Here is a 15,923-nt window from a genome sequence, read left to right on the forward strand (position 1 = left end):
GACTTGCATCTAATATTTTAGAATATTTCAGAAACGTGGTGTAGTCTTGAGCACACCTAAAGGTAAAATCACTGCATGTAATGTTTGCTTAAACTGAAGCTTATATACATACAGTGGTGCCTCGCTTAACGTTTGCTTCGTTTAACGTTTTTTTCGCTTAACGTTTATTTTTTCAGAGGCAGATTGTGCTTCGTATAACGTTTTTCCCTATGGGCGATTTTCGCATAGCGTTTTTGGGACCATGCTTCGCTTAACGTTTTTGGTTTTAGGTCCCCTGCTTCGCTTAACGTTTTTTTTTGTTTTCAATTTAAAAAGTGTCTTAGAAGGGTCCAAAACGGTTCTAAATGCTTGGATTCGTTAGAGGACCCCTTAAGTCATGTGCAAACCTGATTTGGCTTTGATCTGACGTTTCGTTAATTTTTTGTGAATTTTTGTTTTTTGGCCCATAGGAACCAATGGACCTGTCAAAATCTGACAGCTCCATGCTTTCCTATGGGGGAGAAAACAATTTACAAAAAATTAGCGAAAGTTCAGATCAAAGCCAAATCAGGTTTGCACACAACTTAGGGGGTCCTCTAACGAACCCAAGAATTTAGAACAGTTGCTGAGTCTTCATTAATTTTTTGTGAATTTTTTCTTCCCCCATAGGAATTAATGGAGCTGTCAGATTTTGACAGCTGTCAAAAGTTGGGGGAAAAAAATTCACCATTAATTAACGAAAAGTCAGATCAAAGCCAAATTAACTTTTGCATCCGTTTTAGAGGGTGCAGAAGCTATTCCAACCATTTAAAACCATTTTTGACCCTTTTATGACACACTTAATTTTGCAAAAATTGACTTCGCAAAGCCATTGAAACGTATTGAGTCAGCTACAATACATTCCAATGGAGGATACATTGTATCGTTTATCGATGTTTCCTATGGGTTTTTTCGCTTAAGGACGGCAATCCGTGCCTATTGGAACGGATTAACCGGTTTCCAATGCATCTCTATGGGAAATGGTGTTTCGCATAAAGTTTTTTTCGCATAAGGTTTTTTTTTTTTGGAACCAATTAAAAACGTTATGTGAGGCACCACTGTATTTGTGGGGAACTGCCTGAAGCAGAAGAAAAAAAGGAAGCAGGATAATTAGGTCTGGCTCAGGTGTTTTTGTTCTGTGTGAAAATGTTAAATCTGTAACCACCTCAGCCAACCAAATTTCAAGCACTGAAGTAAGTCCAGTTAAATTGAGTGATTTCATTAGTGCCTCTTTCATAATTCTTTCTGCATTTACTAGAAAAAGAACTGCTTCTTTCAAGTCATTTCAGGTTTCCTTATTCATGTTTTCTGGTACTAGTTCAAATCAAACCCTACAAAATCCTTAAACTACTCCCCCCCTCAAGAAAAAAAAACACCAGAGAGGCAAGGCAACAGATTGACTATGTGGTCCAAAATCAGGAAACAGTACATGAGAGAGAAAAATAATCAGACTTATCCAAGCACTAGCTTATGTCATCACATTCACGCATCCCAGTGGCACAGTCACACAGTCCATTTCCACAACTCCACAAAAGCAAACAAAACAGTCCCAAAAATCTCCACCTTTAACAGAATGAATAGACAGTAAATGAACGAAGATTGCCACTATGGTACAATGAATAGAATGATAGACTAGGACTCTGGAGACCTGGATTTGAATCCTGGTGTTGCCATGGAAACTCCCTGAGGAGGTAGAACTAGTAAAACCACTTCTTAAATATTTCTCTTATGTTGAAAACCTTATTAGGGTCGTTATAAATCAGTTCTGACTTGGCAGCACATAAAAAAAAATTACCAAACTATTTTTATTAAATAGAACATGGAGGCCACCCATCCACACATGTACAGGAAACAAAAACAAAACTACCCCCCTCCCAAAAATCAAGCAAAGCAACCAAGCAAATAAATAAATAAATAAATACAATCAGCCCCCCCTAATTAAAGTTACTAGAATATGGGAATATTTCTCTATCACCACCAACAGCACCACTTGATGCCTTCTCTTCTCTTTTTTGAGTCCCGTAGGCAGGCAGCAAAAATTATCCAGGGAAGTAAAGAACCAAAGAAGGGAAAAATTCCAAAGAAAACATGGGAAAACCACCCCAAAAATAACCGCATGGGGGCATGCTGGCACAGGCAAGCTGTTTGGCAGTAGCAGCACAAAAATAATAAAATTAAATAAAAAATTAAAAAAAACAGAAAAAAACCAAAAGAACATAGAAATAGAGGAGGGAGAATCTGCTCCCCAAAATCAAGTAAAAAAGGCAAACAAGGAAAGGATCCTTGTTTGGAGGCACAAATAGGCAGTTTGCATAAGCATTCAAGATGGATGGCACCAGGAGTATTACACACCTACAAGGGCTATTTTCTTACAAGGTTTGTGAAAGTGTATACTGAAAACATGAAATAACCTGGGGTGATCTTTGTTCTTCAGGGAAGCAATCCAGTGGTGCTTCTGGTGTGGAAGGCCAGGCAACAGGGTTTTGTTGTTGCACAGGGGATGCCCAAATGTATTCACACAATCCTCAGATTCTTCAGGGAGACTCCTGGAGTGATGATGAAACTTTTGTGTGTGACATGAATACTTGTTCTTCTTTGTGGCCTCTGAATCACACTGTCAGTGATCCGTGCCTGCGCACAGCCTCTTTGCACTGCCGCAGAGCTTCTGCGGTAGCAAAAAACACATTAGAATAGACCCCTCTCCCTTGATATAAGTACCTTGGCACCAGGACTCTCCCGTCAGTTTTCTTTCAACCGCCGCATCGAAGAGCCTCGTATTTCTATCTTCTGTGAGTCTGAAAGCGAAACGTTCTTTTTACTGCTGAATTTAAAAAATTGTCTCCGTTTCTCATTATTAATCAAAGATACATATTACAAACTATTTTTAGTTTTTGCCTCCGTGCCTCAGCCTCCAGCCGTCGCACCCTCCCTCCCTCCCTCCATTCTTCTTCTTTTCTTAATTGTCCATGGCCCTTTTGGGCCCATTCAAGCACTGCGTGATTTGCGATAATAAGATCCCGCTATCATATAGTCACACAAAGTACCTTTTTTTGTCAAGGTGAGGTGCATCAAACCTCCTCCTGCCCTCATTGTAAACATTTTAAACGAGGAGTCCTCCCCTCTCACCTATCTCAACTCAAACTCCATCTCTGGGAACAGTCCTTGCAACCAGCAAAACCTCAACCTACGTGTAAAACCACCTCACAGGCTAAACTCATTGCGGAATCATCAAAACATCATTCCTCCACTACTCCATCTCATTCTTTTTTTTGTCAACCACTACTTTTATTATTATTATAACATACAAACTCACAAACATTAACAATCTAGCCTGTCATTAACAAAACCCAACAACAAAAATGACAAAAAGAAAAACTACTAGCTAACCATCTTTTCTTCCCCTATAGGTCAGAAGATTTCATTGTCATCTGGACCTTGAAAGCCTCCTCTGTTTGGTGGTCAACCTATGGGAATGGTGCCTCACAGCTCTGCACATTGCAGGGCAGGACAATGATCGAGCAGACTCTGTCAGCCGGACAAACTCACAACCCCACGAGTGGGAATTAGATCAAACAAATTTTCTCCGCCTGTGCAAAAAATGGGGCAAACCAATTCTGGACCTTTTTGCCTCCCGCAACAATTGGAAATACAGATGCTATTGCTCCCATGCCGGGATCAGCAAACACTCCCGAGGAGACACATTCATTGGCTGCTGGCCCAAGACATACCTTTTCCCACCATTTCCGCTCCTCCAAAGAGTAATTGTCCGAAAACAGCAGGACAAACCCAACGCCATCCTCATTGCTCCTTGGTGGCTGAGACAGCCTTGTTTCCCAGTGCTACACCACCTGTCCTCTGACATCTATCACATCCCCCGCCTACCACACCTCCTCATGCAGAACAACTCCCGGATCCTTTATCCTGACTTACCTGCTCTGCATCTGGCAGCGTGGAGGATTCTCCCTCCTTGATGGACTTACCTGTATAAATGGCAAAAATTTCAATCTTTTACTACAGCTGTTTCCCTTCCTGCTATCAACCGATCTCTCTCCACGGTCCTCTGATTTTTGCTCCGTCTCAAATATTCTGGCCTTTCTCTCTCGTCTATTAGAGTCTATCTCTCGGCAGTTGTCTCTTACCAACCACCAACCTCTCCAGCGGCTTGATTTTTCAGACATCCCACACTCAAGTGCTTTCTTAAGGGATTGTCACACACTTACCCAGACATTCACCTGTCTTTTCCACAATGGTCCTTGACTCTAAAGATCCTTGACTTTTCCACAATGGTCAACAACTCACTAAGCCTCCCTTCTAACTGCTAGCCACAGTGGATCTCCGTTTACTTACCTTCAAAATGGTCTTTCTCATGCAATTACTTCAACTCGCTGAGCAAGCGACCTTGCGGCCCTACACCATGATTATCCTTATTTTTTTTATTTATTCTATTTATATCCTGCCTATCTGGTCAGTTACGACCACTCTATCAATTCTATCCTGATAAAGCTATTTCTCAATGTCTTGTTCCTTCCTAAAGTGGTGTCTTAATTTCATCTGTCTCAACCACTAGTCCTCCCATTTTTCTTTCCGTCACCGTCCACAACCCTCAAACGACTTCTTCATACTTTGGACATCAAGAGGGCCCTCTCCTTTTATTTGCCCTGTACATCAGGGATCTCCAACCTTGGGCCTCCAGATGTTCTTGGACTTCAGCTCCCATTAAATCCTGGCAAGCAGAGGTGGTGGTGAAGGCCTCTGGTATTTGTAGTCCAAGAACATCTGGAGGCCCAAGGTTGGGGACCACTGCCGTACATAACCTTTTTGATGTTCCCCACGTCTTTTTGTCAGTCATCAGCTTCCTAACAAAGGCCTACAAGTCACTTCTCAGACGATTTCTCGCTGGGTTGCCTCTACTATTCGGCTTGCATACCAGCTTGCTCAACAGCCAGTGCCTCCAGCTATTCACTTTCATTCCACCAGGGCATTGGTGACCTGTACAGCATTCCTATGTGGTGTGCCTCTCCCTGACATCTGTGCCTTGGCTACGGGGGCACAACCATCTACCTTCATCTATTATAGACTGGATATTCAACAGAAGTCTGATGCGGCATTCGGACATGCTGTTTTGGCTTCCACCTTGGCGTGACACCCTGCCTCTGAGTAAGACAGCTTGCTAGTCACCCACAGTGTGATTCACAAAGGCCACGAAGAAGAACGGCAGGTTACTCGACTGTAATTGCAATTCTTCGAGTGGACCTCTGTGATTCCCACATCGCACCCGACCTCCCCTCTCTCACGTCATGCAATATTTTTGTCCTTGCAGCAGATGACACAACTGAAGGGAGGGTCCTGGCGCCAAGGTAGTTATACTGAGGGGGAGGGTCTAATGTGTTTTTTTTGCTACCACTGAAGCTCTAGAATATTCCGAAGAGGCTCCGCGCAGTCGCAGATCACCCACAGTGTGAATCACAGAGGTCCACTCGAAGAACTGCAATTACAGGTGAGTAACCTGCCGTTCCAAAGTATAACATTCGTTTATTGCAACAGTGTCACTGGTTACCAGTCTGTTTCGAGGCCCAATTCAGAGTCTTGGTTATTACCTATAAAGCCCTGTACAGCTTGGGTCCAGGCTGTTTGAAGTATTGTATCCCATATGAGCCTACCTGGCTTTAAAAGTTTCCGGGGAGGCCCTTCTCTCAGTTCCACCCCCTTCTCAGGTTCATTTGGTGAGGACATGAGAGAGGCATTCTCAGTGGTTGCTCCCTGGCTTTGGAGCGCACAGCCCCAAGAAGCCAGGTTGGCTCCCTCTTTCTGTCAACAGGCAAAAAAAGTCCTCTTCAGGTAAGCTTTTTAATTCTTGTCTCAGGAATTGTTTTTACAAATTTGTAAACATTTTAAAATTGTTTTTAACCTTGGTTTTTAATCTAAACATATGTTTTTTAAAATATATTCATATAGTACTTTAAACTGTTCATTGTTTTATAGTTTTGGTTGTTGTGAGTTGTCTTGCATCTCTTATGGGGAGAAAGGGGGCATATAAATAATATAAATGAATAAAACTTTATTTAGCAATAGGTGAATTGAGCTACTTCTCTAGAATACGTTGTGTTCTACTACAAAAGAGTTGGTGGCTGCCTTGAAACAGGTCATTTAAACTAAGTAACTATTCTTTTATTCACAGCTGTGCTGTCAGGGTACTGCTTATCTTTACATGCCATAAAATCTCCTTGGAACGTGGAGAAGAAAATGCACAGCACCAAGGCAGTAAAAACTCATTGTAGTACAGTGGGAGAACTAGCAAGAGGCTGGCAGAGCTGGTCAGAAGATCATGCTGATTATCAAAGACGGAATCCATTCAGCACCAGCAAGCCAATAACTGGACGTACTGAGAGGGGAGATCCCACTTATGGGAAACCCCCCGAAGGCTCCAAAACAGAACAGAGAGGAAAAGATGCTCACACACATATAGGCAAGGAGGTGGAGGAATTATGCTTGGTTATACGTAGTGTTGGGAAAAGAGGACAAGATGGATATATGAGAATAACATTTAAACAGCTGTTTGACAGATACGTGACTATATCAAATAAAGTTGTAGGTGTCCTGTTGAGGGCAAGAAAACATGGCCTTGTTGATTTTGAAGGTGAAATGCTTTGGCAAGGAAAAGATGATGAAGTTGTTATTACCTTATTTGAAAACCATGGCTGAACAAATGTTGTTGCATGATAGATTGGAAACATTTTCAAAGCCTGAAATATTAACCGTGACAGTTGGTGATGACAGTGAAGAAAATGCTACCAGATGGCGATATGTGAGAAACACAAATGATAGCCTTTGCCAATGAATTCTGCAGTGTTTCTTCGAGCCTACTTCTTATAAGCTATATATTTCAAAATATGAAGTCTATCACAAGACCACAAAATGATCTGTGAATCAATGCATGTTAGCACCTTACTTGAAAATAAGATGTTATGCTGGAAGTATAAAGGCTAAAATAAATGGAAGTAATATGAACACAATATTTTAGTACTTTTGTATGTTGAGTCTTATTGTGCCACAGAAAGAGGAGTACAATATACAGTTGGACCCCTGTATCTGTGGTTTCACTTATCCACAGTTTGCTACAGCCCTAAATGCAACATATAAGGGCTCCCCCTTGTATGTTATATAGAGTCCCTGGTATCTGCAGTTTTGGGCATCCATGGTAGATCAGAGAGCCAATCCCCAGCAAATATAGGGCCCTACTGGATATTTTAACTTTGAAATGAGCCATCACTAAAAGAACAATTAAAAATTGTTTATCTCTTATGTGCCATCAAGTTGAAATTGACTTACAGCAACCCTAATAAGGCTTTCAAGATAAATGAGATATTTAAGGAGTGGTTTTACCTGTTCCGCTGCCCATTGAGTTTCCATAGTCAAGCAAGGACTTTAACCCACATCTCCATCACTCTGTGCATTACACCACACTGGTAGATTTTTAAAAATTATAAGCCTCAATTCTCCAAAAGCTGTTGAGTATAACTTGGTTAGATGGTTGTTGTGGGTTTTTCAGGCTCTTTGGCCATGTTCTGAAGGTTGTTCTTCCTGACGTTTTGCCAGTCTCTGTGGCCGGCATCTTCAGAGGACTGGAGTAGGAAGTCCTCTGAAGATGCCGGCCAGAGAGACTGGCAAAACGTCAGGAAGAACAACCTTCAGAACACGGCCAAAGAGCCCGAAAAACCCACAACAACCATTAGATCCCGGCCGTGAAAGCCTTTGAGAATAAACTTGGTAAGAATTTGGAGGTGTGAATTTAAAATCCATGTACTTTTGACAGAGCTGTTGAAGTAGATGAAAGGCTCTTACCCATCTTTCCAGAACTAATGAATGATAAAAACTCTCCATAATACTTTTAGTCAAATATGACAGTATTCAAGGTAGATAATTTTTTTATTAGGGTTCTTCTCATAGCAGTATTAAGTTAGCATTTATTGTTTCCAAGGTACATTTCATAGTTTTCTTACATACACACCAAACACATTTCCTTACATAAGACACCATACACAGAATTTTCACACATATTTACTTTAATATGTGTGTGGGTAAAAAGATAATCCTCAGGCCTGCTTCATCACTTTTACCAGCAGCAGTTAGAATTAGGTCTAAGTATCAATGTAAACACAAGCCAAGTCTCCAATGCATAAACATGAACATTCTAAAACTGAAGAAACATAAATGATTATTGTTTCATATTCTCAACACCAATATATATTATGTAAAACGATCTCACTGGTAATGCAGCAGGTGAGAACATACAATTTAATGAGTGCACATTCAAGTCGTCTGTGTTATGAGATCTGATTGAACTTCAGATGTCTGCATAGAATAATATTTATGAAAAAAAGATGGACAGTTAGTCCATCCAAACAAAATGTGTTATAGACGTTCATGCCAAGCAGTAAAGCATCTCCAGTTTTGACATTCCTGATGTCTGAGTGTAGACACTGCCAAACTGAGATTCCAAGTTCACTCTAATGCTTCATGTTCCCAAGTGGTCAAGTCAATGTATAGGTGACTCTTTAGTTCAAGTGTAAGCCTCCAATACTTTGTACATTTTATACTCTTTACTTTAATTCACCTACCTATCCTAAGATAATGCTTTTAATTATTTACATTTAAATACAGCCCCAAATCAGATAACTTTATCTTCATCTAGCACAATATCACATTAGTAGTACCAGTTTAAATCAGAATGGCTTAACTGTTCTTGTTTTATGTAAAGTCAGGTACATTTAAGTGATGTGATTTAGCACCAAGACACCAGAGCTAACACTAGCTCTGCAATGTCTAATTAAGGCGTCAAAGGCACAAAACCTTATTATTATGCATACATTTAATCACACAGTCTTTCACAGGATTAGTTATTACTTGTTCTTACAAAAAGTTCAGTACTTTTGATTTTGAGATCAGCAGATGGGGAAACTCTGAGAAGTGCTCTTGCACTCCCAATATTTGCCTCCGAGATATAGTGTACAATTGTCATAAGTTTAACCATTGTGTAACAGCAGATTCAGAACCAGTTCTCAAAATTTTGTCATGTTGTCAGTTATATCCAACCCTACAATAGGTGTTCAGAGGTCAGAAACAAAGACACATGAAAGTGCATTTCAGCTGGTAGCACTGTCTGCCCTGAGCCGGTCTATCAGTTGTTCAGCCTGTTAAAGAGAAAATGTGTGCAATATTAGTGTTGTTTTTTTCTTTTGAAACTGCTTGTCCCTTGAAGCTCACAAGACTACTTCCAAATTTGCTTAAAAACATCAAGCTGACTGAGAAACAGGAGTTAACTGATTTGCACAAATAAGACACCAACCTCCTGAGCAATGTTATAGTTTCCTAAAGCATTTTAGGGAATGGGAGTTCATATCAATCCCCAGTGTGTCTCTGCAGGAATCTAATCAAGGACAGTGGTTGATAAGAGACATAGTGAAGACGCCACTTTCTTTTTTCTTACTGGCAACCTGTTTTATTATGGCTGTTATTTATTGCTAAAAACCAGCCTCTCAATTTTGCCCCCTTATGAAAGCTTGTGCCTTTTTCCAAGAGGACAATTTAGACAGGCAATTATGCAGTGAAAACTGCAGTTTTCTACTCCCACCCCTTGGAGTGAACAAGCTGTTAGCACATATCTGATACTGAAACTCTCAGCAGCACAGTACCAGTAAAAAAATTACAAAAGGATGCATCCATGTGTCCATGTTTCGGGGGTATGAGCTGAATGATTTATAACATTGATTTTTTGCTGTTAAGGATGTAACTCTAAGATGATGTTTCTTTTGTAAAAGAAATTGCTTATTAAAACTGGCTCCCAAATTCAGTCTGTATGGCAGATGGCAAGCAGCAATTTTGCAATACACATAGGGATGCCTTTCATTTTTCTAAGTTCGGGGGGGGGGCAGGCTGAAGAGTTGGCTCCATATAAGAAGCATTCCCTGAACAGAATTTAACTGAGGATGAGTGCTGAGGTACAATTTGTGATAATTTCCCCTCCCTTGTTGCCCTCAGACACCATGTCTCATGCTCGTCGAGAAAGCCCTTCTATCTTTCAAAGCAGATTTTGGGTGAGGGAGGCAGTCAACAAAATTGAATATTGAGAAACTTACAGTGATAAACCAGTAGGAATTGAATCTGTACACCATTCGGGATAAGAATCCCAACTGACTAGCTGGAGCCAGGACATGAAGATGCAAGTGGGCAATTGAGCAGAATGGAGGCCAATGAAAACCCATCCTTGAGAAAACGGAGAAGAGAAACTGGAATCAATTATTCATTGGTTTCAGACAAGAACCATCATCCAGTAGTATTTACAGTTCATTAAGATGATACTGGGACAAAGCAAACTTTACAGTGGACAACTTATTCCAAAGAATTGTGTTTTTTTTATAAAAATAGAGTTGATATGAAAGTCAAATCATTTCTCCACTCTACTAGCAAATTCCATTTCTTCATACTTCTAATGCACAATTAAGCACTATTGCATTAGATTAACAAAGTAGCTGATCCATTTAGTGGAGAATCTTTGGTCATTTATGTTTTTTGGCTTACAACTGCCATCAGTCCATGGGATCTGTAAGCCAAAAACATCTAGAAAGCCAAAGAGTCCCCATTTATGCCCTGCAGGTTGTACTAATTTGCAGAAATTATTCACACTAACATCCACTGTCATTTCTTCCCATCTGGAATAATATCAGGAAACTACTCTGCATTTGGGAACTTGAGGTGCAATTCCATGTTGTATATGGCTACTAAGAAAATGCTCAGATATAAGTCTGTAATAGAGTGGTGGCTTTCTAGTATAGGTGCACTCAGCCACATTACATGTGCTGTATTTACTAATTGGGCAAAACTTTTGTAATGGACATATCAGATACTTTTCTTTCTGACAATATACCTTATATCGTTCAAGTCAGTAAATTTATTCCGCTGAAGGACAGTCTTTCCAGCTGCCATCATTCTTTCCACTGTCAGATAAGGGTAAGGAAGAATGTAATTAGATTTAAAACTCAAATTCATTTCCCAGTACATTGATTCAACAACTCAGTCCTATGCTCATTTAAATAGATGAATGCCTGGTTGGTTTCAAAATGGATTTAGTCCTAAGAAGAGACTAATTAAATTCTGAACAAATAGCATGGGTCTCCCTGTGTAGACTTTTTAGCTATAAAAATAACCAAAGTTTCTAGACTTGCAAGTAATTGTGCTGTTATTCCTTGCACAGGGAGAGAAACAAAGCTGAGTGTCAAAGTTCTCACACACCCTGATACTATCTAGTTAAAGGAAAGCAATGAAGAGAAGAACCCCACTCCCTGGTTGCCCACCCTTGCAAAAAAATACAGGGTTGAAAATGAGTGGTCCATCAAATTTCAGAAGCAAGGTTCCCTCTGCTCTGGACTCCTCCTCCTCCACTCACCCACAACTGCTGTTTTCAACCCCTTTGCTTCCGGTCACGGGAGGGGGAGATCATCGCACACGTGAGGGGCAGAGCCCTGCCTAGTGGAGTTAAAAGAGGGAATGTTGCTCAAAAACAATTAAGGATGATGGGAGTATGCAACTCACCTAATGGTATATGCTCACTCTTCAGAGTCTTGCAGTTTCCCATATGTTTTTTTGGCACCACCAAATAATGATGTGGAGCTCCAGGTCTGATATCTCTAAAGCACACCAAGTCTTCATGCTAAAAAAAACAGTAGTAGTACAATTTTTTAAATGAAATGGCCTGACAAACAGCAAAATACAAAAAGGTTTTACTGTTGCACATCTGATAGATTCCTACGTATTGCTATATGTCCAGAGGAAAAAGGAACCTTTCTTACAGTGTAAGTTCAACAACATAAGAAATATGGTACATATGCCTCCTAGGTGCTATCTGGCTGCAAAAACTTCACTACAGAAATTGTACAAGCAGATTTGGCCCCCTTCCAGTGATCAACCTGATCAACAAGACGAAAGTCTGAAAACAGTTCAGACAACTGCCCTTCAAAGAATATATGAAACAGTTGCAAAAAGAAAAAAGGGAGGAAAAAGCTCTTAACAACCCTGCAGCATATACCCCACAGAGAAGGAGCCTACAGATTCTGAGGTCCATGGAGGGGTGATCCTGAACGGCAAGATATCTGACTTAGAGAAAGGAGCGTTATATTCATATGAGATACAAATGCAGAGCCACATTACAGGTGAGAACAGTGGGAGATGAGGCCTCAGAACACATTGGTGGACTGGCCTATGCACCCCCTTCATAGGGACATACTGTAGGACACTACATCATAAAGAATTAGACCACTGATCATCTAGCTCAGTACAATTCTGACTGGAAGCAGCTCTCCAGAGTTTCAGGCAGCAATCTTTCGCACTCCTACCTGAAGACACTGCGGATTGCACCTTGGGTATTCTGCATGCCATTGAGCTACAGGCACTCTCTCATCCCTCCCCCACCTGTTTTTTATAATGAACACATCTTCCCTATTAGTGTAATGGTTGCTGATTTCTTATTTAATGTTCTCTTTTTGAGCTCTGGATCAAATTGTAGATGCTGTTACAACAGACAAAAAGGCACTGAGGTTAAGTGGGTGGGGCAGGCACTTTATAGACTGAAGGAAAAGGCTTCAAAGCTATTAACTGGGAGGTTCCATGGAATGTTTCACCTAGGCACAAAACCCATTTTGTGTGAACCACAGAGACCATGATGATAGAGTCTCTATACTGTGCCCTTTTCACAGTGTAGAGACTGTTGTGCATGTGTCCTTTGTTCCTACACTAGACATCCATGTTTTTTTTTACAATTAACTGCACTGAAAGGTTCCTCAGTATCATGAAGATGCTGCAAAAGAAAAAGCCATGGGATAATTCTTAATGTTTTATAACCTGAAATTAATAGGAAAACTACTCAAAAGGAAAACAAATTTGTCCTTTGCCTCTTATTCTCATTTACAGCATCACACCTATGGAATATTATTCTACAAATCAGTTTCTAAGCAAATTGATGGATATGTCTTTTTCATAACATTTAACTTTTAACATTTAACTTTCAGTTAAATCATTTTAACTTTCAGTTAACTTGACCCTGAATCATGTCAACAGTCATTTTAAGCTCCCTTCTACTCCAGCCCCATAGGGTAGTTTCCACTGACTCAATGGAAGAAATAGCCTTAGTGAGAGATGATACACTAATAAAAATCTGGATTGAAGCCGAAACCAGAACCTAGGGCTGCAATTGATTTACGTTGATGTAGGAGCAAAGAATGCATACAATGAATTTACCACTGAGCAAAAATCTTTAGGATTGCACTATGGGGCTCTTCTCAAAAGAGTGATATTCACAGTCTTCAGTAAAGTCAAAAGGGGGTCACAGTCACACACAGGCACAAAGAACAGATCTTCGAATAAAGGTTCAGATGAAATTGCTTATAAGGTCAGCAGTGGCAGAAGATCTACTAATTTGAAAAGGAAGGGAGGGAGGTGAGGTGATTCCAATATGTATAAGTATTGTTTATACTGTATATGTAATCTGTAATATTGGTGTGTTTCCACTGATATAAAAGTATGCCTGTTAGGAATGCTTGCATGGGAAGAGTCCTGGAATTACTGACAGATACTGATATGGTGATATATGGTCCCAAGTGCTGATTGTTTGGAGAGAATTAGGAGATGCGCGAGAAGTGGCAGTTGGTTTGAAAGTGTGGTTCTGAAGCAGTTGGGTTTTTGTGTAGTAGCAAGTAGTGTGATGTATGTATGTATGTATGTATGTATGTATGTATGTATGTATGTATGTATGTATGTATGTATGTATGTATGTATGTATGTATGTATGTATGTATGTATGTATGGTGAAGAAATATGAAGTTGAGGACTTTTCTCTCTCCCGTTTATGAAGCCAGGAATTTTTTTTTCTTTCTCTCTACCTACTTGTTGTTTCAAAATAATTTCCTTTTGTTTTGTTCAAAATAAATTCTCCTCATCATTATTTTTCAATTGGTCTTAGCAGGTTTTACATGGCAAACAAGTCATTACACCTATCTGCCAGTAGGCTATGCTGCAGACTTAAGCAGCATAGTTTTATCAAGGTGGTTCTTTCCACAAACCATCAAAGAATTACATAAACCCAACATCATGGATTTTATGTTGTTTTAATAAAACCAGCATGGTCAAGGTGTCACTGACTGGAAAGCACCATTAACAGAGCAAACTGAAATACTACTGGGAAAGGTTTGGTGCTGTTTTGTCTCTGGTAAAATACCAAAACCAGCAGCACAAGTATATATGTGTGATGTGCAGAATGTGATTCGACACACAGGGAGCGTGACTCACACTGAAGTGCTGCCGTGGGTAGGGCCATCTCCCTCAGGTTGTTGGGGGGTGCACTGCATTTGGGCAGAAATTATGCAGGTGAAAACCTGTTAGTAGGTCATGCACGGGAGATAAAACTGAAATTTACAACACAATTAGCTTGTAGTCACAGAAACATTTTTTTAAAATTGAAGGTTATTTTGAAGCTAGGAAAAGTTCATTAATATATTGTTGTTGTGTAATAAGACAGCAAAGGACTCCTCACGTGCCTCTGATAAAAGGTGTCAGACGCAAGCTGTAGGGAAACAGCGAAGTACATAGGATCATAGGTAGCTGCTCTCTGCTGAGTGAGACGCCTGGTCCATTTAGCCCCGTGTTTTCTGACTAGCAGCAGTGGCTCCCCAGACAGGATTCTCTCTCTCTTTCTTCCCACCCCCTCGCCCCCCAACCTGGAGATCCCCGGGTATTCCACAATGGTCTCCCATCCAAGTATTAACCAGGCCTAACCATTCTTAGCTCCCAAAAATCAGGAGAGATCAATGCGTTCAGGGCAGTCACGTTTTGTGTTTGGCTTTTCTGACAAATGCTGGAGAAGCACTCTTAGCATTAGAACATATCTGTTTTAAAAATTATTTTTAAATATGCCTATATCCCGCTCCCAGCCTTCCATACTTTCCCACTGTGGGAAACCAGGGCTGAAGGAGAGGACGGACCCAGGGCTCCTCTCGTTGGGGGTGCCATGTTCTAGCTCGGGCATCCACCCTCCCCACGGATAAGGGAGAGGCCCTTCTGGCGATGAGGAGGCGAGTGGTGGGATGGTGATGGGACGGAGGGATGGAGGGATGAAAAACCACCTGGCAGGAAGGACGGTCGAGCATCCAACCTGAGCCGCCTCAGCGGCCGCTTCCTCCCCTGCGATGCCTTTTCTTTTCCCCGGGGGCGGGTTGAGGAAAAATATCCGCCTCACCTCGCAAGGCAGCAGCTCGGTGCCCGCCTCCTCCCCGTGGCTGATCCGGCAGAAAATGCACTTGCTGTCATAGCCGGCTCCTCCGGCTCCGCCTTCTCCTCCGGCCGCTCCAGCTCCGCCGCCGGCACCGGGACTGGCCTCCGCCGCAGGAGACGAGCCCGAGCCGCTGCCGCCGCCGCCGCCTTCTTCCTCGGCCATGAGGCAATTCCCTTCGTTGGGCACGGCGAGAAGAAAGGGCGGCGAAGGGAGGCCGCTGGCGGCGCGGACGGAGCCCAACAGCAACGCTTCCCCACCGCCGTCGACGCGGCCTTCCGCCTTTTGCGGCCTTTGCCGGCAAGCCGAGAGGACGGCGAGCGCCCCCTAACGAGGGCAGGCGGGAGGACGGCTCTGGCGCGGCGCCGAGGGCGGGCTTTGGAGGGAAAGGAGGTGGGCCGAGGGAGGGCGCTCGCTCGCTGGCTCTCCCCTCCCTCCTCTCCCCCCCCGCGCCCCCCTCCCAGCGGGGGATGTCTCCCGTTTTAGGAGCAGGGAAGGGATGCCCCCCCGTGCCCGACTTCAGTGCAAAAGGAAGCGCTGGAGCGGGGCCTTACTCAGGAGCCGCCAGGCGTGAAAGCGTGTTTCCTAA

General features: G+C 42.0%; 1 protein-coding gene and 1 long non-coding RNA gene across 2 annotated transcripts; one reads left to right on the forward strand and one right to left on the reverse strand.

Annotated features, from left to right (window-relative positions):
• The first annotated feature begins 5,378 nt into the window (after nt 1-5,378).
• LOC110077557 (uncharacterized) lies at nt 5,379-6,346 on the forward strand. Its single transcript, XR_013540631.1, has 2 exons — nt 5,379-5,515; nt 6,197-6,346. It is a non-coding gene; the product is annotated as an uncharacterized LOC110077557 (long non-coding RNA).
• Nucleotides 6,347-7,925: 1,579 nt separating this feature from the next.
• On the reverse strand, nt 7,926-15,656 carry HINT3 (histidine triad nucleotide binding protein 3). The gene is made up of 5 exons (XM_020790738.3): nt 15,302-15,656; nt 11,608-11,725; nt 10,943-11,012; nt 10,155-10,281; nt 7,926-9,209 (listed from the first exon to the last, which is right to left on the reverse strand). Exons 1-5 carry the CDS (start codon nt 15,497-15,499, stop codon nt 9,162-9,164), a joined length of 561 nt encoding a protein of 186 aa, XP_020646397.3. The 5' UTR covers nt 15,500-15,656; the 3' UTR covers nt 7,926-9,161.
• Between the last annotated feature and the right edge of the window lie 267 nt (nt 15,657-15,923).

The sequence above is a fragment of the Pogona vitticeps genome, chromosome 1 (assembly GCF_051106095.1).
Source record: "Pogona vitticeps strain Pit_001003342236 chromosome 1, PviZW2.1, whole genome shotgun sequence".
Lineage (NCBI taxonomy): Eukaryota > Metazoa > Chordata > Lepidosauria > Squamata > Agamidae > Pogona > Pogona vitticeps.